Source organism: Natator depressus, chromosome 3 (genome assembly GCF_965152275.1).
Source record: "Natator depressus isolate rNatDep1 chromosome 3, rNatDep2.hap1, whole genome shotgun sequence".
NCBI classification, from domain to species: Eukaryota; Metazoa; Chordata; order Testudines; family Cheloniidae; genus Natator; species Natator depressus.
Genome location: NC_134236.1, coordinates 39,137,405 through 39,165,083, shown reverse-complemented (window position 1 = coordinate 39,165,083; position 27,679 = coordinate 39,137,405). Strand labels below are relative to the sequence as shown.

Sequence of the window (27,679 nt, the reverse complement as noted above, 5' to 3'; positions counted from 1 at the left end):
AAAGGAACAGTTCCCTCAACATTTAGATTATAGGGTCTTATTACAGGTAATGTGGCTATTATATATCTGTAAGGCACTTAGCAGACCTGGGGACAATATAGAAATAAATACAATTTGACCATTTATCTATGGCTACTTCATCTTTGCCTTGTGCTGTTAATTGGGGGTTGACAGCTCTTGTTCTTTGTCGACAAGTGTTCCTGTCAAATTTGTCTTCCAAGATGAGACCAACCTTCTTCATGTCCTCTGGAGTCCTGAACCACCTTTTTGGGGGGTTTTCTCATGGTCTTAGTCCCATGATTACCGTATCTTGACTATCTGATCAACATATTTTGTCTCATAGTCTTATATGACGTACCCTATCGGTCAATACTTCCTCAACATTTTCAGGACAAGGGCATCTGCATCATGTCTTATAGCATATCGTTGCGTAGCCTGTTAGCTCTTGTCTTACCCAATGTCCACCTGAGCATTCTCATTTTGGCAGTGTGCAGTAGGTGTTCTTTCTTCCTCATTGGACAGCATTCCAACCCATACTTCATGGCTGGTCTAATCATGATCTTAAATACTTTTTTATTTGGCATATTCTTGTCACAGAAAATTCCCATCAACTCCCTGCATTTAGGTTAAGTGCTCTTCATGCAACTTCTAAAATCTGCAACTTTTGACAGTCCCATCATGGCTCAGCACTGAACCAAAGTATTTAAATTGTTGCACAGACATAAACTCTATACCATCTAGTGTTACTGGCTTTCATCGTCTTCTCAGTGAAACATCACACATATTCCATCTTTTCTTGGCTGATCTACAAACCATTGTCTTCCAGTGTTATCTTCCTTCCATTGTTCTAAATCTCTTTCCAGTTTGCCTTTATCTTTTCAGCACAATATAATGTCATTGGCGAAAAACATGCTCCATGGATCCTCTCCCCAATATCCTATGTCAAGGTGTTCATTACAAGCACAAACAGAAATGGATTTAGGATTGGCCTTGATGCAAACCTACCCTCACAGTGAATGGCTTACTGTAGCTGAAGCTGCTTCTCACTATTGTTGTGCTACCCTCGTACGTGTCAATTATAGTCTGAACATATGTCTCCAGAAGATTGTGCAACTACAGGCACAACTGTATCAATTCTCTAGGAACTTTGGCCTAAGCCTTCCCTCTGTTCAGAAACCCTAAATGCAATTGCTTGTATTTCTCCCTGTACTTATCCTGCAATATTTGGGCTGCACACACAGTATCCAGTGTTGACCTTCCTGGCATAAACCCAGATTGGTTGTCACTTACTTGGTGCTCAAGTTTTAGTGATAATTTGATAATTCTTTCCAACAAGTTCATTGTGTGACTCATAAACTTGATGGGTTGGTCATTACATACTGACGCATCTCCTTTATGCTTGAAGATAGAAACAAAGGTGCTCTTCCTCTACTCCTCAGGCATTTTTCCAATTTGGAGGAGTAAGTGAAAGAAATTCATCATCACCACCACTCCCACATAGCATAATGTTAAATGCCTCAATTGTACCCTGTCTGGTCCCACTGCCTTCCCACGTTTTATTGTCTTTAGCTCAGGCTGAGTATCCACCATAATAATAGGTCTTGTGAGGTTATTGCTTGAGCATACTTCCCTCAACAGTTTCCTCAGATTGTCTTAATTGAGCAATTTCTCCTAAAACCAGTGCCATCTCCTAATGATTTTGCCATTTTCCACCTGTACTGTTCCATTTTATCTTTGACACAAATTGTAGCTCCCAAGTCCTCAGTGCTTTTTTGCCTGGTCTTGACTAATCTGTATATTCCTTTATCCCCCTCCTTCATAAATAGTCTGGGATATAAGGCTTTATGTGCTTCTGCAACAGCTGTTTTCATCTTTTTCTTTGGCAGCTTGTATTCCTTATAATTTTCCGCCATTCTTACTTTCTGCTATTGCTTAAACTTTTACTTCTTTACTGCCTCCTGCACATGGCTGAACCACCACCACGTCTCCTTGCCATGAAATTTCCCTCCTTCTGTTTGGCCACAGACAGTTTTTGTAATTTCTGTAACGTGTTTGGATATTTCCCCCCACGCCTCACTGGTGTCATCATGGTTGGTTTAGTCATTGTCCAACCTCTGTAGAACCTCATCCTTAAATCCGATACTAATTTCACTGTCCGTGAAGCTCTACCTTTTTATCCATTGTTCTACAACTCATCTTTTGTCCCCCATTAGCCTTATAGACACACAGTCTGTAAGGTCAGAAGGGACCATCGTGACCATATAGTCTGACCTCCTGCACATTGCAGACCACAGAATCTCACCCACCCTCTCCTGAAATAGACCCCTAACCTCTGACTGAGTTACTGAAATCCCCAAATCCTGGTTTAAAAACTTCAAGTTACAGAGAATTCACTATTTACATTAGTTTAAACCTGCAAGTGACCCATGCTGCAGAGGAAGGAGAAAAACCGCAAGAGCCTCTGCCAATCTGACTGGGGGGAAATTCCTTCCTGACCCCAAATATGGTGATCAGTTAAACCCCAAGTATGTGGGCAAGACCCACCAGGCAGATACCTAGGAAATAATTCTCTGTAGTATTCTTAGTAACTCAGAGCCCACCCCATATAATGTCCCATCTCAAGGCTTTTCATCCAGAAGTCCATTACAAAAAGAAAAGGAGTACTTGTGACACCTTAGAGACTAACAAATTTATTTGAGCATAAGCTTTCGTGAGCTACAGCTCACTTCATCAGATGCATTCAGTGGAAAATACAGTGGGGAGATTTATATACACAGAGAACATGAAACAATGGGTGTTATCATACACACTGTAAGGAGAGTGATCACTTAAGATGAGCTAATACCAGCAGGAGAGTGGGGGGGGAGGCAGAAAACCTTTTGTAGTGATAATCAAGGTAGGCCATTTCCAGCAGTTGACAAGAACGTCTGAGGGGGGGGGGGCGAATAAACATGGGGAAATAGTTTTACTTTGTGTAATGACCCATCCACTCCCAGTCTCTATTCAAGCCTAAGTTAATTGTATCCAGTTTGCAAATTAATTCCAATTCAGCCATCATGTGCCAGCAATGCCCCTCTGCCATGTACATTGGTCAAACTGGACAGTCTCTATGTAAAAGAATAAATGGACACAAATCAGATGTCAAGAATTATAACATTCAAAAACCAGTCGGAGAACACTTCAATCTCTCTGGTCACTCGATTAGAGACCTAAAAGTGACAATTCTTCAACAAAAAGACTTCAAAAACAGACTCCAAGGAGAGACTGCTGAATTGGAATTATTTTGCAAACTGGATACAATTAACTTAGGCTTGAATAGAGACTCGGAGTGGATGGGTCATTACACAAAGTAAAACTATTTCCCCATGTTTATTCGCCCCCCCCCCCCCCCCGTTCCTCAGACGTTCTTGTCAACTGCTGGAAATGGCCTACCTTGATTATCACTAGAAAAGGTTTTCTGCCCCCCCCCACCGGCTCTCCTGCTAGTATTAGCTCATCTTAAGTGATCACTCTCCTTACAGTGTGTATGATAACACCCATTGTTTCATGTTCTCTGTGTATATAAATCTCCCCACTGTATTTTCCACTGAATGCATCCGATGAAGTGAGCTGTAGTTCACGAAAGCTTATGCTTTAATAAATTTGTTAGTCTCTAAGGTGCCACAAGTACTCCTTTTCTTTTTGTGCATACAGACTAACACGGCTGCTACTCTGAAAAATTCCATTACAGGCAATCTCTGTTGCTCCGCAATCTGCTCTTCTGGAGTCACTTTACAGTCTCTCATGTTTTTTAAATTTCTTCTTCTTGTCAGGAAGTAGTGCATCTGGGACCTACTAGCACCACTCTTGTATGTAATTAAGTGCTCCTCTCTCTCTACAAATATGTCTTGGCAACAAACAAGCCATTTGCTCTGCCTAAATCTGATATCCGCACCAGCTTCATTTCTGGATTCAAAGCCTCAGCTTCCTTGACAGTTGTCATGTCCATTGAGATCCATTCTGAAAATCAGGCATTCAGATTGTAGTACTTCACATTTCACTTGGTCCAGAGGTATCTGGAATTCCTCCTCATCTGTTGTACAACCAGCTTGCAGCACATATCCATATATAACATTAAATAGTTGGTCTCTGCTAAGTACTACTCCAACCTTTTGTCAGCCAGATACTCTTCCTTTGGATGTCCACTACTTTATTTTGTAAAGTTTCTGCTACAATTATTCCTACTCCATTTTTGTTTACTACTAAACCATGATACATCATCTTTTAATCCTCCCCAATGTTCATGGATTTTGATTCCTTCCATTTTGTCTCATGTATATAGGTATGTGTACTCTCCTCAGTATCTCAGCTACTTCTCTTACCTTCCTATTCATTGTTCCCACATTCAGGGAAGCCAGACATAGTTCTTGGACTCATTTCTTAAGCCACATGTACTCAGAATGCAGTAGCCTTGTTAGGCTTTGCTCATTTTCCACAGCTATCAGATGAAGTGGTTTTGCGTTGCTTCCACGGGCCCTAGCATTATACTGAAGATGAAGATCTGTTGAGCCCATTTATATTTGACTGAAATTTAATGCCTTTTTCTAAAGAATTTCTGTTTCTGACTCAGACTAGACTGGCAAATCTAGAATATTTTGACCAGCCCACAAAATAATAATTTATTGTTTTGGGGAGTATGTGTGTGTGTATGTGTCATGGTGGAGGGTTGTGGAGAAGAGGGGGAAGAATTAAAGCCTTTGTGAGCATGTAGATTCCTAGGAAAACATTTTGAAAATAGAGGTGAAATCTGGTATATTGAAAATGCCCACAATTGTTCTTCAGAAGTACCATTATCAGCCAGGGATAAATCATTGCTGGCTGAATGGTTAGTAGTATCCAGAGAAGGACATGAATTGCACTAGGAGCAGGTAAATGTCTTTCCTAAATTCCCAATTGCTCTTTCAAGTATAAGGGACGTGTGTATAGACACGTCTTATTATGTACCACACACTATTTAGGTGTGATTAGTCAGTTGTTTAACTTAATTTACTATGTCTTTCTATTCCTTCACTTCACATTTTCCTCCCTATCTACATGTCTCATCCCCTCAATGCATGGCTTGGCCTTTCTTTTTTTCCCCATGCATTCTCTTCTCTCCCTCCATCCACTTGTCTTCAGCCCTAATTTCTTGTCCAGAAACTGCTTGCTCCTCCCCACTCCTTCTCATCACATCTCGTATATATCTTTCCCCCAGCAAATCTATCTCTTCTTACTTCTCCCTTACTCACAATTCTCGCTGTCTCTGCCTGCCATCCATTTCAAAACAAGTAATCTTTCCAGTTTCTTTTCACCCCTAATCAGCCTCTCCCACACAGCAAAACAGTTTCTGACTTACCTTGGGAGTCAGGAACAAGGCTGGCAAAGAGATATCAAACACAGGCTTTTGGCTTGGAAGTTGTAAGAGGGTTCACTCCCTGAAAGGCTAGCTGCAGTAAGGTTAGGAAGGTGGTAGCATGATGGGGACATGCACTTCCTGGCTAAGAGATCAGCTAGCTGCCCAGTTTCAGGAGGGAGGCTTGTCCTAACATTACCCGGTGTAAGTGAGGTGCTGTAGCTGTGAGACAAATGGCAAGACAGGCAGGCGGGGCTTAGTCTCACTCATCAGTTGACTTCCCTGGTGATTAAAAAAACCAGCAACAGCCACCAGAAGGTGTGGTGTGTCTCACTCAGCTGTCAATAAGGGGAGGGACAAGTGTACCTGACTAATGCTCTAGAGGGTACATACACACAGGAGGGACAAGAATGAATGGCCTAGTAGCCCAAGTAAGGATCCAGACAAATACCCAGATACCTCTTTGCCTATTCCAAGACTCTTCTGATGTCTCCAGTGAAGTGTTTCTTTTCCAAAGAATTTCAAAAGAACAAGTAAATAAAGATTCCTTCATGGATATGAAAATATAAAACAGATGATTAAAGGAAGATTCTGCCTTCTGAAACTTAGACATCAGTGTTTGTAAGGGGAAAATATTTGTTTTCCCTGCCCTGGAAAAGTTGACCCAGATATTGAGGAAATAGCAATCAAATAATACTGTAGGAAACCCTTTTCACATAATACCACCGTATTGCTGGCACTTTAAGATCATTTTACAAAAGTAAAGTTTGGACCATGGAATAAATAAGAAATACAACAGACTGATTAGGCTTTAGTTTGTTGTTCAAAATAGGAAAGCTTTCAGTAGCTTATAGGAAAAGACTAATGGATGCCATAGAGTGAGCTGTAGCTCATGAAAGCTTATGCTCAAATAACTTTGTTAGTCTCTAAGATGCCACAAGTCCTCCTTTTTTTTTTTTTTTATAGAGGAGGAAGATAACATGGACACTACTGAGCTCCAAAGGAAGAATTTTGCACATCAGGTATAGTCAATAGTCTAGCGGAGAACAAGCACAATTATCTACCAGATAATTGGGAAGCAGCACGCCATTAAAGGAGCTAGGCAGTAAACCATTCAGGGGCACATAAATCCTTAATAAAACTGAAACGGATCTTCTGTTCTACACAGAACTGTGGAAGTCTGTCAAGACTGGTAAATTGCAATGATATAATTTAGATTCTGTTGCAAGGCTTGATGCACAATTCTTTAAAGGTTACAGGAAGAACATATGCATACAACAGAAAGATCAGTCCAGTTATGGTTGCAGCATATAGAGAATGCCAATGGACTGCGGTCTGTATCATGTTTCATCACCTTTTTACATGCCAATGTGTAACACAAGCAACCAAACATTTACAAGCCAGAAGCTGGGAATGGGAGACAGGGAATGGGTCACTTGATGATTACCTGTTCTGTTCATACCCTCTGGGGCGCCTGGCATTGGCCACTGTCGGAAGACAGGATACTGGACTGGATGGACCTTTGATCTGACCATTCTTGTGTTCTTCTATACAAATGTTGCAAATGGGGTACACCTGTGGCTTTTGTGTGTGTCATGCCATGATTAACAGATCATTATAGTTTTTAACTGTAAAACATGTTTTAGGTTGATTTCTCACTGTGTGAACCAGTTTTTAAAAGAGAGCTGGAAAAAAACATTTTTTATTCATGTGTAGCAATAAGGATCATTAGCACAGTACAAACCCTGAAACTTTAGATGCCCAGAACAGACCTCTAACACTTGATCAACAAAACGGACCAGCTACTTGAAGTACTTGATCTTTTTTTTTTTCCAGTGGATTACAAAACAGTTTGCTTGATACTAGCCCAGTGCTGAAGATCAGTATTCCTGGGTTCTGTTCTTGGATGTGGGGGAAGAGTATTGTCTAATGGTTAGAGCAGTGCTTATAGACAAGATAAGCAAATCCATAGATCTGGCAAGTTAATTCTGATCTATGTGGTTGAGTGAATAAGACTTGAATATTAGAGACTTGATTCAATTCCCAGCTTTGCCTGATCTTGTGCAATCTCTCATCTAATGTAACTATAAAATGGAGGAGTAATACTTCATTGTCATCTTAAGGTAGGATATTATGAGCTCTTGCTCAGTAATAACGGCTCTGACGGGTACATAGAAATCTTAGAAATGAAGGACTGGAAAGTACTTCAATAGATCATCTAATCCAGTCCCCTGTACTGAGCCAGGACTAAGTCTTATCTAGACCATCCCTGTCTAACTGATTCTTAAAAACCTCTAATGACAGAAATTCCACAACCTGCCTAGGTAATTTGTTCCAGTGCTTAACTACCCTTACAGTTAGTAAGTTTTTCCTAATGTCTAACCTAAATCTCCCTTGGTGCAATTTAACCTCATTACTTCTTGTCCTGTCCTCTGTGGATCAGAAGCACAATTTATCACTCTCGTCTTTATTACAACTTTTACTTACTTGAAAACTATTATGTCTCTCCTTAATCTTCTCTTCTCCAGATTAAACAAACCCATTTTTAATCAATCTTTCCTTGTAGGTCATGTTATCTAGAACTTTAATAATTTTTGTTGCTCTTCTTTAGACTTTCTCTAATTTGTCCACATCTTTCCCAAAATGTGGTGCCCAGAACTGGACACAGCACTCTAGTTGAGGCCTCTAGTTGAGGAGAGTGGAAGAATTACTTCTCGTATTTTGCTTACAACTTGCTAATACATCCCAGAACTATGTTCACTTTTTTCCCAACTGTATCCCATTGTTATATTTAGTTTGTAATCCACTATAACTGCAGCGTCTTTTCTGCAGTACTCATTTCAAGACAATCATTTCCCATTTTGCATTTGTGAAATTGATTATTCCTTCCTCAGTGCAGTACTTTGCACTTGTCTTTATTGAATGTCACCTTATTTATTTCAGAACATTTCTCCAGTTTGTCAAGATCATATTGAATGCTAATCTTGTTCTCAGAAGTTCTTGCAACCCCTCCCAGCCTGGTATTGTCCACAAACTCCATACTCTCTATGCCATTATCCAAATCATTTATGAAGATATTAACTAGAACCAGACCTAGAACAGATCCCTGAAGGACCCCACGCAATATGCCCTCCCAGCTTGACTGTGAACAATTGATAATTACTCTCTGAGTACAGTTTTCCAACCAGTTATGCACCCACCTTATAGTAGTTTCATCTAGGCTATATTTCCCAAGTTTGCTTATGAGAGGGTCACGTGAGACAGTATCAAAAGCCTTTCTAAAGTTGAGATATATAATATCTACTTCTTCCCTCCATCTATAAAGTTAGTTACCCTGTCAAAGAAGGATATTAGGTTGGTTTGACATGATTTGTTTTTGACAAATCCATATTTACTGTTACTTATCACCTCTAGGTGCTTGCAAATTAATTATTGATCATTTGCTCCTTTATCTTTCAGGGTACCAAAATTAAGCTGACTGGTCTATAATTCCATGGGTTGTCCTTATTCCCCTTTTTATAGCAAGATACTATATTTGTCCTTTTCCTGTCCCCTGTCCTCCATGAGTTCTCAAGGACAATTGCTAATGATGGCCCAGAGATCTCTTCAGCCAGTTCCTTAAGTAGTCTATGATGCATTCTATCAGGATCTGCCAACTTGAAGACATCTAACTTGTCTAAGTAACTCTTAACTTTTTCTTTCCCTATTTTAGCCTCAGATCCTTCCCCATTTATGCTGATGTTCACTATGTTATTTGTCTGGTGAAAACTGAAACAAAAAAGGCATTTAACATTTTGGCCATTGCTGTGTTTTCTCTTATAAATATAAAGAACAGAACATATGGCTTCCCACCTGTGTATTTTCCCCTCAGCCACAGAGAATTTGACTTTGGAGTCTCTCTGCCCCATCAATGGAACGTTGCCAAGGACTTGGTAGAATAGGCAGCCCAATTCAGCTGAAATGTAGAACGATCTTGAAAATGTGGTACATCTTAGAGTGCTGCTATTTATATTCTATGGAGTGAGCAATTATCACAGCCTGTAGCTACATACGTATGTAAATATGTAAGCTAAATAGTTAAATTTGGTCATAGGGAGGACCACATATACCTAGAGAGGTTGTCTCATGGTTCAGCTCCCAACTCAGTCTCGATCTCATAATCTCTCTGTAGTAACTACAGCAATCATGGACACAAAATGTATCATTTGGCCAGTATTTATCACTATATAAGTGTTTTGTCCTTTTAAAAAAAAAGGTTAATCAAACTAACTTATTATGTTCTTTAGGTTATTTCCTCCTCTCATATATATAGTGCTGTTTTCCTCTGGCATAACGTTCCACTGCTGCTTGGTCCACTTCTCCTCCTCCTTCCCTTCAAACATTTTCTTACTGTTTTATTTACTCCCCTCGCTTCTCCCTTTAATATTTCTTCAGATGGTGACTGACAGCGCCAGTCTCATTGGTATCTCCAGTCCTTAAGGTTGGCTCTTGTTTCCTCTCTTCCTGTTCCTATATAGTCTGTAGTAGATCGAGGTAAGCGGTTTCCTTTTTATTTCCAGCTTCTTTTTACAGGTCTCCAGGCTGTTCTTTCTCATGAAGAGCTTGTGCATCTGTAGAAGCAGCTGGGAATAAGAAACCAGCACTACATTGTTGCTCCTTGGCCCAAGTTATTAGTCAATACTGGGGGCCTTGTGCACTGTTTCTGTTAGGAGGAACATTGATTAAATGAGTCAGATATTTCTTTGGTGCAATCCTGGTTATTTACAAAGAATGCACACAAAGTCCTGTTTCCCTGAACACAGGAGGAATAATCAACTGGAGGCAGTTTCTTTGCTCTCAGTCTCCAAGCCGGTCTTTCGAGCCAGTCCTCTGCCCCAAGGAGCAATGTCTATGTTCCCACGCATCCGATGAAGTGAGCTGTAGCTCACGAAAGCTTATGCTCAAATAAATTGGTTAGTCTCTAAGGTGCCACTAGTACTCCTTTTCTTTTTGCGAATACAAACTAACACGGCTGCTACTCTGAAACATACTCAAGACAGTTTCTCTGGATTTCTGCTGGCTCTTTCTTGCTTTCTGGTTGCTTTCTATGACACACAAGATAATAAAATACTCATTAACTGCCATCCAGTAATATCTGACTAAGGAAATATTCATCACAATAATACTACGATTAACTGCATCTCTCAGCATAATTCTTCCCCAAATCATATATGAAGACACGTCCCTGTCTTGTGAGCTTACAATTTAAGGAGACAAATATATGAGGGGGAAAGAGATGTGTTCATACATATGTCTATATCTATAAAATATATTCTGTACACCCTTCCTCCAAGCCAATTGGCTTATTTCTTTTTAGGAGTTGCAGTAGAGATGGTTTCTGAGGAGAAAATAGTTATCTTGTAGATCATTTTACAGTGCTGTTTGGAAATAATGAATCCATACTGGTGGACTAATAATACAATTTAAGTGTGGCACACACACAAATCTTTTCCCCATCTTACATCCCTCAGTGTGGACTGTCTTACATAGAAAATAGGCAATGTCTGTTTGTTCATTAATGTGTGTTGTTCATTATTAAGCTTCGCATAGAATGTACTTAGTAACTAAAAGGTTTTTCTTCAATGCTGTGGACTGCTGACACTATCGTGATGGGGCAATGATGGAAATAGGTAGGAATATAGAAAAGTTTTCCTAGGAAAGAGAAAGTATATATCTTGAATGCTGGTAGAGAGAAAGTGGGTAATGCTAAAAATGTAGTAATTTTATTGGCTGCTGACTCTGTCAGTTAAGCTTCTTTTATATCACTTCATATTGGTAGATATGAAGATATAAAAGACCTTTCCAGAGGTAAACTTTTCTGTCAAGCTAACTTAACGTTATCCTATCTTTCGAGAATGACCTACTACTTGATCTGTATCAAGAGCTACAGATAAACCTAATCATTTAAAGCATGGATATTTGACCCTACAGTTCTATAAACCATACTAGAAATCCTCAGAAGGAAAGCCTCAATGCTGTGTAAAAGCTAAAATCTTGACTCGAATTTATCAAATATTTCATTCTCACTTAATTGTTTCGGCATCTGAGTCATCACCACCATTTCTAGAGCCTTTGCAGGGAAGGCTAGATAAGATGGGGTGACAATTTTGTAAATTCTTTCTCATCTAGGTGAGATTTCATAGAAGCTGGTATTACAGAAGAGAATTTCAAGTCTATTGGAAAATAATTAGTAAAAGGTTCCAGTTTTAGGAAGGACTTGAAACTTGGTGTACCATAAGTAGAAGGAATACAAGATTATTGAAGTTTAGTACTAATTCCATCCTCTAATCCGATTTCCCAAGGTACTGTTCTGAGATGAAGACATTTATTATTTATATGGTGCCATTGGTTTCCGCACAAAACTTTGCAAGCAGATAAAAAGACAACAAGCTAACTTAAGAGGTGATGTGTAGAGTTAGATTCCCTTACCAAATGGTGTGGCCTGTTTTAATTTATGCTATGTTACCCCTTCCTGTTACTTCCTGTTATCCTCCAGCATGTGTGTTTTTACCAATTTAGATTCCCTTACACTCAGACTCAGTGGGCCAAATTTAAAGGTGATGTAAGGTAAAGTACATGTTGGCAATAGTGTGAATCTAAAGGAGTTTAATTAAGTGTATGAATCTAATTCCATGTCACATACATATTGAGGAAGCCAGAAAACAGTTGTAATTACACCAGCATAGATTCTCTCTACATGCAGAATCACCTTTGATTTTGTCACAAGGTCTCTGAAGCTTAATGATTACAGTCTAGAACAGGAACACAGCAAAGACTCACTTATGTGTTTTTTTCCCTAAATAAAATAGCTTAGGGCTCATTTTTTACTTTGAGACTCGGAGGAGAGAGTACACAAGTGGATCACACAAGTGGGAATGGCTCGAAACAGTTCATCCAGTAGGCTGAAGAGGGACATAATACTTACACTTTGTTAGAGGGACTGTTACAACCTGGTCCAGTATCCATCTAGATTGTCACCAATCTGTTGTAAGTGGAACTGCCTACTGGGTCCCTTGTGCTTCCAAACTAACTGGGTCCAGGTATAGTCTAGTCACAGTTTCCAGCACTGTAACCCTAGAGCACACTTCCAGGGTCAGACTTCTTGGGACATGGGATGCCACCATCCAGCCATCCTAGACCCCAATATCAGTGTCTGAGATTTTCTGAGCACACCCTATCCCCTTATATGTACACCACATGAGATGTGGGCACTTTGGGGCTTCTAGATTAATTCCTTCTGTGACAACATGACAGGGAAGCAAGGAACACAGATTTAGCAGAGGAATTTCTCAACCACAGTTACTGTACTTTAAAAATACTCAAAAGCTATAGGTTTCAGAGTAGCAGCCTGTTAGTCTGTATTCGCAAAAAGAAAAGGAGTACTTGTGGCACCTTAGAGACTAACAAATTTATTTGAGCATAAGCTTTCATGAGCTACAGCTCACTTCATCAGATGCATTAGCTCACGAAAGCTTATACTCAAATAAATTTGTTAGTCTCTAAGGTGCCACAAGTACTCCTTTTCTTTTTTCAAGAGCTATAGATCTTTGAACAAAACAAAAAAGTCCAAAGACACACTCTCCCCTAGTCTTATCTCATTCCTTCTGTAAGTCCATGGTTTGTCAGCATTTCAGGCTAGGCAGACTTCCCCTGCAAATCCTTCTTATGTGTGATGATAGCTGGCCTTTCTGCACAGAGCAGGACCATGCTTTTAAATAGGGCCACATCTCTGTCCCATAAACCCAGACTAAGATGCTGCAGACCCACCACTTATGCTTACTGCTACCTCCCTGCAAGGCATCTGTGCAGAAGACTCATTGTTTCATGGCAGTGGACCAGCAGTTGAGAGAGAATCAAAGCAGTTGGACCCTGATTGAAGTTTTGATGGCCATTAGTGTTAGTTCTTCAGTGAGATGTCCAAAGTCTGTCCTGGACAGGATGGCTGTTTGGAATGCAATATAGTGGGTTGTCTTTGGGCATGATTCAGGCTAGTGCAATCAGAGTCCTACATTTCCACACATTGAACAAGATAGAGTCAATAATTTGATTCAGACATACATTGCCTCTGTGACAGAGTGGGGTATGCTTCTCCCAGCACTGGCTTTCAAGTGCTACCCCAGGAGAGAGAATGGAGTTCTGACAGATGGCAAAGGAAGAGTTGATGCAAGTGGCAGAAAGTGGGAAATGGATAAATTTAGTTTTAATCATGCTGAGTTTAGATATCTAGGAAGATGTCAGACAGACAGAGATGCGGAGCTGCACAGAAGGGGAAAAGGTCAAAGCAGAAAGATTGCCTTGAAAGTTATTTTACTAGCTGAAGCCAAGACAGTAGATGAGATTGCCTAGGGATAAGTGTTAAGGGATTAAATGGAGCAGAACAAGGACATACTTGTGCAGAACGTCAAAAGAACAGGGAACTGACTATAAAATCTGTGGAAATAATCTAATCTCTGGGAATTATTGTCACAATGCATAAAATGCCAAGGTATCAGTGGAGGACTCTTTTATTTTATTTTTCTTTGAGGCAGGTTAATTTACATTAAAAGGCATAAACTCCCAAAGGACTCCAGAAAAATTAAACAACCTTGGATTTATTCATCTTTTATGAGAAGAAAACATTTCCTTTGCCAGTTTCTTCACAACGGAGAAGAGTGCCTATTTCTGTCTCTGCAGCTGTTTGCACATGTGAAATTCAAGTTTGGAGGGTATAAATTTGTCAATTCCTTAAGTGTAGGGTAATTTATTGGTGCAAAGCAACAGAAGAAACCAAAGAAGAAACACATAGACAATATTCAGACATATACACACACATCCTATGCACTACGAGCTCTAGTGAGTAGGCCTAGTATTAGAGAGGCAGTATCTAGGACCTTTTGTAACTCCAACAATATTAGAAGTAAACTCTGGTATGGATGGAACCTGCCATCTCTACCTTGGATTTATGCACAGTTGGACTGTGGTTCTCTCCCCATCGCCCCTTTGTTTTTCTCATGTTTAGATTACAAACTCACTGATTAATAGATTCTAAGGTCAGGCGGGACCATTGTCATCATCTAGTCTGACCCCCGTATAGCACAGGCCATAGAACTTCCCAAAAATATTTCCTCAAGTATATAGTTTAGCAAAACAAAACATGTTTTGCTAAACTATATACTTGAGGAAATATTTTTGGGAAATATAGTTTTGATTTAAAAATTGGGAAATATAGTTTTGATTTAAAAATTGTTAGTGATGGAGAAACCACTGTGACCCTTGTAAATTGTTCCAGTGGTTAATTACTCTACTATTAAAAATTTATGCCTTATTTCCTGCCTGACTGGAGGGAAGGGACTGTTATTTGCCATATGGCCAAGTACGTTGAAGTCTCTAGACACTACTACAATATAAATCTTTAATAACAATAATTATCTAGCTTTTCCTCTTGTAAATCCCAATATTCTCTAGCATTAAAAAAGTCATAATCCTAGCTGAATGGCTGCAGCAACACAACCTGGGCCTCTCACTAGGAGAATCTTAGAGTATAAATTTGGAGAAAATGTTTAGCTCTGTTTATAAACTCTGGTGGCTAAATATAACAGTACAAAATTTAAAACATCACAAACTTTCTTGGCCTATTCTTAATCCCAGTTAAGTGTTCATATATGAAAACACAATTCTAAATAAAATGTTCCACCATTCTGGAGCGAAACAAGCCTGAGGCAAAGTTAAACAGAGCCTCAGAATAAACTGCAGTGTATTCTGTCACAAAACTGCAGGTGATATGAATCGACCAGATTGACTGTGTCACAGACTTTAGCAGTTAAATCTGTCTGTTCTCCTCTGCTGCTGCTATTTTCACTAGTAGCCAACATTACCGCTTCCTAAATGATAGGCGAAGCTAAAAAATCTCAGGGAGGTTGAAGTGTTCTCTGACTGGTCGACTGGTCCTCTTGAAGTTTGTTTACATTGGCAGGAGATAATGCTGCCTGCTTCTCACTGTCAGGTGATATTGTAAACAAGAACAGGTGTTTGCCTGGCACTGTTCTAGCCAGCGTTGAGAGAGATTTACATGCCAGATGTGCTAAAGATTCATATGTCTCTTTGTGCTTCAACCAAAATTCCAGAGCTCACACAGCTCTAATCTTCTTTGTTCCTGTCTTATAATTAAACTCACCCTGGGCCCCCTTCTCTGGGTCTGCTTCCACCTTCATCATAAAATTTATAAGTGAAATTCACACCAGCACAAAGATCTGTTCAAAGCTCTCTCTATAAATGAAGCTCTATGTTGAGTTATTAAGTGGACTTATGTCATGTTCATAGTCTTGCATCAGCCCTCTGGATGGAGTGAACATCATCCTCTGATATAAGGGAAAATTTTCAAAATTAATATAATAGATAAATAAAACTGTTTAAGTAGCATACATTTTAAATGCATGTCCAGGCATTGTATTTTCACCTAAATTTATTTTTTCTACCCTTTTTTAAAGCACAGAACTGTTACACTTCATAGACAACCAGTTGGTGGCTTGGGCTTAAGTATAAAGGTATGGATAATGTTTTGATTTCATTTTTCTTTTTAAACTTCAGTATGTTTAGTGCATGGTGGTCTCAGATGCGATTTCATTATTTATACACATCTTTTACAGGGTGGTGCTGAGCACAAAGTGCCCGTCGTCATATCCAAAATATTTAAAGACCAAGCAGGTAAAATATATATCTCTATACTTAAATAGGTTTCTGGTGTTATGCATATGATAGTCTTTTTTGAAAATGAAGTTCACTGTAACTCCGAATTAAGTATATTTATGGATCATTACATCAGCATTACGGTATGTTGGTCTTTCAGCAAACGTTGAATGGCTGTTTATGGACAGTTGTCTCTGATTCTGATTTCAAAAAATCTGTAGTCTTACAAAGTTCTTGGGGAATGGTAGTTAAAATTTTATCTGATAAATGCTCACTTTAGAAAATTTTTTGACAGTAGCACATCCTGATTATAAACACTGCCTTTAACATTCCTTTGTGGGGGAAAATATTTGACATGAGAAAATTTCTGCATCGCTTAATTTTAATAACATGGGATAAACAAATATAAGCCAACTAGAATCTTTTTCCAGAAATGTAAATCATCACCATATGCTATGACTAAACCTGCCTAGATGCAAATAGGCAGCTGTCAACAATGCTGAATAAATATATGAATCAGTATAATAAACCACACAATTAAAGCATTACACTGACAATCACCCAGTCCAAATAACCTAAACAAGACCTTATGTACCAATTAAGCCCTATACTAAGGATGGAATTTATCCCAGCATAGAGGGCACTAAGGTGGACTTCACTCTTAAAAATGCACAGTACAAGCATGGCAAGAAAATAAACAATAATATACTAAAAAGTAGGCAACTAGGAATAAGGAGAATACCATTATTTTATGATTAGAGCAATCATCCTAAATTGAAGTTTTCAATAAAAGAAAGTCATTTAGGGCCATCATGGATACAACAGTTTCACTCAAAAATTGCATTTGTATGTTTAAATTAAATAATCAGACACACAAATTTGTAACAATGTAGGTAATTTTTATAACTTTCATGCACAAACGCTGGGCTTTGTGGGAGCACTCGGTGCATGCATGTTTTTTGGGGGGTACCTATTGAACTCAAGACTGAAAATCTGTCCCTAAAAGACGTATGTTGAAAGAAATCCTGCAACTGTATGTCCGAGGAAGGCAGGGAGTAGCATTGAACAGGGGTTAGTGCTACACTATGTTCACACAGTGGGAATACATGCCTCTGCCTAATGTGGAGCAGAGCTGCTGTAGTTACCTGTTTGGGACTGATGAGGGGATACACCATGGGTGGGCCAAGGAAATGGCAGGGTAATGGCCAATTGGCCAGCAAACAGTGTAGAACCACTTACCTAGTAAACAAAGTGTGGGAGGAGCCATACATATGCACTGCCTACTGCAGCTTGGGGCTGAAGATTAGACTCTTCAGTCAGTCCCACAAGCATATGGATAAGTGTACAAAATAGTTATTTTGGCTGTGAACTCCATCCATTTTGAATTATTGTATGTCAACACCACAGAAAATGACATTAATGATTATTACAGGATATGAGTTGCTGATCCAATTAGGGTTCTTTCTTACAGTATATTGATGGATACAAATGTGCAGGGGTACCTCTAATAGCTACATTTTCCTTCCTAAAAATCATGTCCAGCTTCAGTATACAAGTAAAAATTGCATACAAAGAACATGAGAAACTGGAAATCCAGGTGTCCTACACACCATATTATCTTTGGGAGATATAAAATCTCTACATGATAGAAAGGTTGTGCACATAAGATTAAAAACAAATCACCTCTCCCAGTGTGTCAATACTTTCAGTTACCAGGATTATATTTAATCAAGGATTTAATACTAATGAGGCTGACAGAACCTATCCAGACACAACTGTCATTGGTGACCTGGAGAAAGGGTAATTTCCTTTCTCTGAGATATCTTTTCTGTTTGTAGGAGATACAAAAAAGGGCCATCCCTAGTAGTATTCTTTAGGGTACAAACTAGAAAAAAAATATATATATTTTAATCAGAAATCTGACCTGCCAGTTCTACCAGTTATCATGCAGGGAGCTGCGAGGCGAAAGAACGATAGAGAAAGGCAGACTGATCTCAAGTAAGTCTTCTGAATGAACATTCAGATGTGCTCAATGTGAATAAGAATTTGTGTATCCCAGGTGTTAATAATAATGAAATTGACAGCCTAGCTGGAAATATAGCTCTGAGAAGAGTATTTAGATGAGCTACTACTTGAAGCAAGTAAATTAATTTGAGAAAGAGTGATATCATACAGTGATTTCTGTACTACTGAAAAGCCCTTGCACTATGGCAGCTAATCAGCCCAGCAATGTGAAGCACAGCGTAACCAAAAATATCCACAAGCTATAAAATACATTTTGCATATTTTTTTATTTCATTGATAAATATATACAGATTTAAGGACAACTTGTGATTGATTTAAATGTCACAACTCACTCTCTGCAGCAGTGAAACGCAATGCCAGAATGTTCAAAGTGTAGTGCTGTGTGAGGCTCCAATCTTGGCTAACAGTGCCTGAATAAGCTGCCTTATTACCAGGGCAATTTACCACTCCCAGGAGTCACTTTATAAGTGCATTGCTGTGGTAACCACTGCTTGGTGAGGCCTTGGCAGAATTGTAGCAGTTAAGACTGATCTGCAGGAGCCTTGTGGAGCTGGGAATGGGGCCTGTGCCCTGCACCTCCCTGGTCACCTGGCCTTGGGAGAGGCCCCATGGGTATACACAAGAAGCTGTTAGAGGTGGTTCCATCTCCCAGTTCTTCCTGCTGCTTCTAATAAGCTTTTAATAGCTATTAAAATGTACATTGGACAAGGATTTTGTGATTTGTGCCTCACCTGTTTGGCAGCAGGGTTCCAGACCTCAGGCTCCAGCCTGAGTCTGAACATCTACCACTGCTAAACAGCCCCTTAGCCTGAACCCCATGAGCCTGAGTCAGCTGGCACAGGCCAGACATGGGTTTTAACTGCAGTGTAGACATAGCCCCAGGTGTCTCAAGAGAGCATCTGGATTGAAAAGAGCTGTCTCTAGTTGCACTCCATTCATCAAGATTGCAAGTAGGAAGAGTGGAAAAATCCAATGCCATTAATTTCACCAACATCTGATTAGCAAGATAGTGAGAAATGTGTAGGTCTTATTGGACTCATTACTGCTCTTAAACACTCAAATATCAACAGCAACAAGAAATACATGTCTCCCTCCTTCAGCTGACTAGGAGACTCCACTCAGATGACAGCCTAGCAACTGCGATTATTCTGTTTGTAACTTCCAGATTAGATTACTGTAACTCACTCAACTGAGAGTTCAGTGTGGGCGTCAAAAAGAAGATCCTTGTTACCACATGCGGCAGCCCATTTTCTAAGAAGAACAGGCTTACTGTTATGACTTCAAATGGTTAAAATATAATTATAGGTGTTCATCCAGTACTCTAATTAAGTAAGAATTACAGTATAAACAAAAGGACTGCCTTTTACATATATCTATCTGAAGCCTACACCATCCGCAACAGCCTTCACAAAGAGGGGAAAAAACATATCACTAGTGTTCCATGTCCTCCATGGCCTCTCTTTTACACACTAATTTTCCATTCATGACATACCAAATGTATTGTACTTATTATTCAGGTTGTTGGAGCTCTTGATAGCCAGAGTGAATGGGAGGTCAAGGCCAAATCAACAAATGAATTCAAACACACACACATTCCAAATAAAAATGATTACATATGAGAGACACTAACATCAGAGTCCACGCTGCTCCAACACAAATATGTGTTTTAATACCAGCACATAAATATCAGAGTGAAGATGTGTTAGACACGCAATTGGATTATATGAGATTGCATAAAGAATTTTGAGGGAAATCGAAATAACCTCATGGATAAGTACAGTAAGTGGGAAGAGGAGGAGAATGTTCATAAATTGACAGTGAAATATAATATTGCAAAACTTGAAATGGATGGTATTAAAACTTGTTAGGAAAAGGTGGCCTTTCCTGGAAATGATGGAATATCGCACACGGAGGAAAACTTTGGTATAGAAGAAGGAAAGAGCTATTGCTGACTAGCTATCTAGATATTAATACAGTGCTCAGTAGTAGTATATCTGAACACCTTCTGGAATAAGACTATAGGGTTCATTATCGGTGCCTTTTGGAAAAAAATATAAGTCACCCTTATGGGTTGAAAAGCTATGTCCTATTAGGAGCAAAGTGTTTTACTATGTATGTCTAAAAGAGGGAAGAGTTCTTGGGAAAAGCAATAGTAATGTGATTTCTTTCTTTTGCTTTTTTGGAGCAAAACCCCATTTTTAAAAAAATATTTGGAAAAAAGTTCATATGTTTGTGGATCTTTCTAGACAGATGCAATTAAAGGATTTTGAAGTGGAGAACTGAAAAATATAGATTTCACATGTTGTGTGGCAGTGACTGATCTTTACCCACCTAAATTACTTTAGAAGGAATGAAGTACATCTGGTTATGATGTGCAGATATTTTAGGAGAGCCAGTTAATTACTTGGGTACAATATCTTTAGAACGAAGAAATAATTACAAAGTAAAGGGAAACCTGATGGAAATATTTAATTGTAAGTTTTGTTGCAGGGTCCATATCTTTACATGCTCTGGAAACCACCATATGCACTCCTGGTGCTATAAACAAATTATTATTGATATGAATAGAATTTGTCCAAAATGGTGAATTTGAGCCAAAAAGAAAAAAGTGTTAGGGTTTTCTCCCCATCTTTTCTCTTTCTAGGTGTCTTTAGTTTTCTGCAATTTTTTAGAAGCTTTGATTTGATAACAAGGATTTCCAGGTTTTTTCTGAGATTACTGATTACTTTTTAGTAATATAGATTAATGTAGATTTGTGCTTTTCTTTCTGTAAAGGCAAGCTTTTGTGCAGTTTATGTGCAGATGACTGTGTGGCACTTTTAAGTGTTGTTAATACCTTCTATTGTTGTACAACTCTTACATGAATTATGTAATCATAAACATTACTACTACTTTTACCTATGGCACTATATTAATAAAACGTACAATAGGTTTACTTTGCAGCCAAATAAAGAGATAAAGATTCTTGCTCTCAGTGAATTCACAATGAAAGGCTCCTGTCTTTCAAAGAGTTCAGACCAGGTAGCCGCTAATGTCCATATAGAATCTAATTATTTCTATAAAGGGCAATAAGGATCCATACACGTGAATCTCTTTTCCGAATTACGGTATAAATTGTATAATTCGTCTTTGCTTTTATTCTTGATTTCTGCCATCTCCTGCACCCCTTCTTTAATTGTGGACATGATTAAGCTGTCCCCATTAATCTGGGAAATGTGGTGGGAGGCTGTATCTAAAGCTGTCTATTTTGAAAGTTCTTCAAAAATATTAAAATAATAATTATGCCCATATGAAACTTTTCTTTGCATCAGCACTGGTTTATTTTGTAAATAGAGTATATTTCCTATTGCCCAAGCAATACAAACTCTATTTCAAACCATAGAATCATGGGCTTTGCAATTATGTGATGGTTGCCTCAATTCACCACTCCATTTCTGTGATAGCTGCGGGACTGTAGTAATTTGAATGTTTACTGCTGTTGTGCTGTGCAGGTATCTGATATAACATGTAGAGTCAGACATGCATCAGCAGTGAAACAGAGTGGTGGATTCAGCTCACCAAAGCATCATCAAAATGGTTAAATAAAATTAAATAAGCCCTGGTGGAAGGGGGAGAATTTTGGGTTTGCCAGTTCACAAAGGGCTTTATACTGAGAGCCAACATTGGTTAAAGATTTCATCTGAAAGCATCCCCCCCAACCCATGGAATATTAAAAATGATTTATACCTCACATTGTGTTCTCCTGGAAAAACTCTTATTTTTTGTGTTTAATCCAGTTCTGAGCAGAGATACCATATACCCTGTAATAATTGGAATGAGCTCAAGAAAGACAGCCATTTAAAAATTCTTGGCTTGAAACCTTGCACTCCACAAACACATTTGATGTTCTTGGCTACATACATTCAGGACCATCTGTTCGGAGGACATTGTGCCTGTTCATCAAGGTGTTGTACCAGTTTCAGTAAAGTATAGATGACAAGCAAAGGTATTTTTGAGTGGAAAGCCTGCACTCATTATCAATTCCTCAGGAAGTCTCCTCTGTGGTGGCTCTCATATGATAGCATTGTCTATCATGTTAGAATGGGTCTCATGTTTTTGTATTGTACAGAAACAAATACCCTGAAGACTAAAGAATAGGGTTTAGAAGAAAACTATGCCCTCATTCAGATGGATAATATTTTAATAGGCATTTATCAAACTCATTCAGATCATACAAGACAGCTCTATGGACATGCAGAATTGAATGGTTCTTCACATTTGAATAATGATTCCTAACGTAATTTTTAAAAATTTATGAGCAATTGGGTTAATATTTATGTGGGTTTTTTAATTGTAGTCTTCACTTTTGCCGATCTTATTTCCCCTTATTATTGAAAAACAAAAATTGACCAAAAAAGTATGAAATGTATCTTCTCTGAAGGTACCATGTGCATGGGATTCTCACTTTTGGGTCTGTGCCTGTAGTCCTTTGTCCAGTTTGATGAGCCATACAGGAGCTTTTCTAGCTCTTTGGTTTTCACTCTTTATGCCCCTTAAGCGACAGGTCAGAATAGGCACTGAATAATGAGACAAGGGGCATCCCTGCAATTTATTCAGGAGCAGTCCAAGGTATGTTGCTAGCGTGTGAGTCCCTTGGACCTATTTTGAGCCCTGATTCAGGAAAACATCCCTATTCAGGATAACATTTAAGCTCGTGTTTAAATCTCATTGAAGTCAAAGTTAAAGATAAAGCACATGCTAAAGTGATGTCCTCTTTCTGGGACTTGGAGATCCGTCAGGCAATGGGATTGGTTGAGTTTGTGAAATCCTGAAGTATGAAGCAGTAGACTATTACCCTAATTGTAGGGAACTGTAGGGAACTGTGTGTGTCACTGGGACACACTGGCTTAACTTTAATAGGGATGGATTTAAGCACCTACTTCAGTGCTTTGCTGAATTGGGACCTAATATGAGAAAGTTCATGATACAGAAAAATGGATTGGATCTCCCATAAGTATATAAATATAGTGAGACTATCTGCAAGACTTTAATATGTCTGTTTGAGTAATCAGTAATCAGGCCCTAAGCATTCAAGGAAAATTAATCACTAATAGAAAGGGTGGCTTTTCTCAAATTAATTTTCCTGCCCTGAGAATATCATTAAATATTGTCAATCTATTCAAAAGTAAATTATACAGTATTTTTACTCTGGGAGTTCTGTGCTAGGTCTTTGGGTAATTTCATACTCTATATCTGCCTTGGAAGGCTACCCACAGTAACTTATTAAACCAAAAAGACAGACGTAATTTGGGTTTGTAATATTATTGTTATCATTAGAGTAATATCCCAAAGAGATTATTTAAATTAGTGTCTGATTTTCATACCAAAAATAATTCTTTGATTCACCCAATCACTAAATGTAAGCACAGTATATGAAGAATCCTCAGTGCTTCATTTAGGAGATTTTAAAGTGACACAAAATCATAAGTTCTGAATCTAGATTTAAATACAGCCCCATGATTCCCAGGAATGGTAGAGGGCATTTGCCCCCTCCCCTTCTAAGTCACTAGAGGGCCACCTTAAGACCAATGGGCCCTGAGTTCTTTGTGATCCTTGGGTTGATGGCTGGTCTGCCTCAGTCCTTATCTTGCTTGAACTATATTAGATTTGGAATATGTGGTAGTTCCATCTTGTGGTAGGGTGACTAAATGAGTACCCAGGCCCTATGACCTCAAGGGAGTTAACAGTTTCTGCATTTTAATCAAAACAATGAACAACCAGTTGCAGGAAGAAACATACATTCTGTTAGGGGAAAGGATAGGGCTAAATTTAAAAAGAGGTAGGGATACGAACCTGAGATAAAAAGAAAAATGCAAGAGAATCAAAGGAAACAGATGTACCAGTGAATAAATTATTATAATGTAGGTTAATCAGATCCTTCCGCTCACATGTGATTACATCCCCTATAATGCTTGGCTATAACCAGAGTTCCACAAATAGAAAGCAAAAGTAAAATGGTGCACCTGCAGAATCCCTCCACAAATCGGGTGGCTAGTGTGCAGTGTGTGTGTGTGTGTGTGTGTGTTGGAACTCTGTGGGATTGATTTAAAATAAATAATTTTGCAAAGAATAATCAAATAAATATTGCAGACCTGATTTTTTGCTTGAGTACAGTGTGGAGCAGGGCTGGTACACCTGTTCAACTTTACTTAGACACATAGGGTACGTCTACACTACGAAATTAGGTCAAATTTATAGAAGTCGATTTTTTAGAAAGCAATTTTATACAGTTGATTGTGTGTGCCCCCACATTAATGCACTAAGTGCATTAAGTCAGCAGAGTGCTTCCACAGTACCGAGGCTAGCGTCGACTTTCGGAGCGTTGCACTGCGAGTAGCTAGCCCACAGTTCCTGCAGTCTCCGCCGCCCACTGGAATTCTGGGTTAAGCTCCCAATGCCTGATGGGGCGAAAACATTGTCGTGGGTGGTTTTGGGTTGTGGAAGTATAACATTGTATAAGTATAATGTTGTATAAGGGGACATGCTGGATACATTGTATATGAGAGGGCATGCCAAAACATGTTACAAAGTATCTGAGGGAGCACACGTAGGGACAGTTAGCTTTTGAATGGAGAAGCAATTAGGATAGAGCCAGCACGTCTAAGAAGCAGGCATCAGAATGGAAGGTGTGAAGGGCAATTAGTTAAGTTAACTGGAAGCTGTTAAAGGAGATTGTTAAGGGTGACAGGTAATTGAAGATACGTGACTGGTCTCAGGGATCTCGAAGGGTGGTGACTAAAATCTTTTTCTTCTTTTGTCTGTAACTTCTCTGTAACTTGTTCTCCAAAAAACTGTATAAATTAAGAGACACAAGCCCCACTCGGGGGACTCACTTCTAAATGTATTAGCAGAGCAGCTTTGCTAATAAAACAGAGTGGTCTGATAAATTGTGAGTCTGAGTCAAACTTTGACAGGGTACATGTTGTCAGTCGCCCTTCCCTCCGTGAAAGCAACAGCAGACAATCGTTTCACACCTTTTTTCCGTGCGGGCGCCATACTGCTTTCAGCAGCTGGTGCAGTAGTTCTGCAAACCATCGTCGTCATCCACTGCTTCCACTGGCACTCTGCTCTCCTGGTGCTCTTGCAGGGCTGCTTCCGCTGCAACTCTGCTCGGCTGCTCTTGTCTCGCCATACCACGGCAAGCATGCAGCCCACTCAGCTGATGTGTCCTGGCAGCAGACGGTGCAGTAGGTCTGCAAAACTGGTCATCCAACCACCGCTGCCCCTGCAACTCTGCTGTCCTGCAGATGCCATACCACGGCAAGCATGGAGCCCACGCAGATCACCTCAGCAGTTATGAGCATTGTAAACACCTTGCGCATTATCATGAAGTATATGCAGAACCAGAACCTGCAAAAGCAGGTGAGGAGGCGATGGCAGCGCGGTGACAAGAGTGATGAGGACATGGACACAGACTTCTCTCAAAGCACAGGCCCCGGGAATTTGGCCATCTTGGTGTTAATGGGTCAGGCTCATGCCGTGGAATGCCGATTCTGGTCCCTTGAAACAAGCACAGACTGGTGGGACCGCATAGTGTTGTAGGTCTGGGATGATTCCCAGTGGCTCTGAAACTTTTGCATGTGTATAGGCACTTCCATGGAACTTTGTGACTTGCTTTCCCCTACCCTGAAGCGCAAGAATACCAAGATAAGAGCAGCCCTCACGGTTCACAAGTGAGTGGCAATAGTCCTCTCGAAGCCTGCAACGCCAGACAGCTACCGGTCAGTCGGGAATCAATTTGGAGTGGGCAAATCTACTGTGGGGGGCTGCTGTGATCCACGTAGCCAATGCAATCACTGAGCTGCTGCTATCAAGAGTAGTGACTCCGGGAAATGTGCAGGTCATAGTGGATGGCTTTGCTGCAATGGGATTTCCTAACTGTGGTGGGGCGATAGACGGACACATATCCCTATCTTGGGACCAGACCACCAAGGCAGCCAGTACATAAACCAAAAGGGGTACTTTTCAACGGTGCTGAAAGCACTGGTGGATCACAAGGGATGTTTCACCAAAATCAACATGGGATGACTGGGAAAGGTACATAACGCTCGCATCTTCAGGAACTCTGGTCTGTATGAACAGCTGCAACAAGGGGCTTACTTTCCAGACCAGAAAATAACTGTTGGGGATGTTGAAATGCCTATAGTTATCCTTGGGGACCCAGGCTACCCCTTAATGCCATGGCTCATGAAGCCATACACAGGTATCCTGGACAGTAGTAAGGAGCAGTTCAGCTATCATAGAATCATAAAATATCAGGGTTGGAAGGGACCGCAGGAAGTCATCTAGTCCAACCCCCTGTTCAAAGCAGGACCAATCCCCAATTAAATCATCCCAGCCAGGGCTTTGTCAAGCTTGACCTTAAAAACTTCTAAGGAAGGAGATTCCACCACCTCCCTAGGTAACGCATTCCAGTTTTTCACCACCCTCCGAGTAAAAAAGTTTTTCCTAATATCCAACCTAAACCTCCCCCACTGCAACTTGAGACCATTACTCCTCGTTCTGTCATCTGGTACCACTGAGAACAGTCTAGATCCATCCCCTTTGGAACCCCCTTTCAGGTAGTTGAAAGCAGCTATCAAATCCCCCCCTCATTCTTCTCTTCCGCAGAATAAACAATCCCAGTTCCCTCAGCCTCTCCTCATAAGTCATGTGTTCCAGTCCCCTAATCAATTTTGTTGCCCTCCACTGGACGTTTTCTAATTTTTCCACATCCTTCTTGTAGTGTGGGGCCTGAAACTGGACACAGTACTCCAGATGAGGCCTCACCAATGTCGAATAGAGGGGAACGATCACGTCCCTCGATCTGCTGGCAATGCCCCTACTTATACATCCCAAAATGCCATTGGCCTTCTTGGCAACAAGGACACACTGTTGACTCATATCCAGCTTCTCGTTCACTGTAACCCCTAGGTCCTTTTCTGCAGAACAGCTGCTGAGACATTCGGTCCCTAGTCTGTAGCGGTGCATGGGGTTCTTCCGTCCTAAGTGCAGGACTCTGCACTTGTCCTTGTTGAACCTCATCAGATTTCTGTTGGCCCAATCCTCCAATTTGTCTAGGTCCCTCTGTATCCTATCCCTACCCTCCAGCATATCTACCTCTCCTCCCAGTTTAGTGTCATCTGCAAACTTGCTGAGGGTGCAATCCACACCATCCTCCAGATCATTAATGAAGATATTGAACAAAACCGGCCCCAGGACCGACCCTTGGGGCACTCCACTTGATACCGGCTGCCAACTAGACATGGAGCCATTGATCACGACCCGTTGAGCCCGACAATCTAGCCAGCTTTCTATCCACCTTATTGTCCATTCATCCAGCCCTTACTTCTTTAACTTGCTGGCAAGAATACTGTGGGAGATCGTGTCAAAAGCTTTGCTAAAGTCAAGGAATAACACGTCCACTGCTTTCCCCTCATCCACAGAGCCAGTTATCTCAACATAGAAGGCAATTAGATTAGTCAGGCATGACTTGCCCTTGGTGAATCCATGCTGACTGTTCCTGATCACTTTCCTCTCCTCTAAGTGCTTCAGAATGGA

General features: G+C 40.0%; 1 protein-coding gene across 1 annotated transcript in view; it reads left to right on the top strand.

Annotated features, from left to right (window-relative positions):
* SNTG2 (syntrophin gamma 2) overlaps window positions 1-27,679 on the top strand; it is a 452,341-nt gene that overhangs the window by 222,334 nt on the left and 202,328 nt on the right. Inside the window, exons 3-4 of the mRNA XM_074947749.1 lie at window positions 15,877-15,933; window positions 16,036-16,093. Coding sequence (XP_074803850.1) covers window positions 15,877-15,933; window positions 16,036-16,093 — 115 coding nt within the window. The remainder of the gene's footprint in view (window positions 1-15,876; window positions 15,934-16,035; window positions 16,094-27,679) is intronic.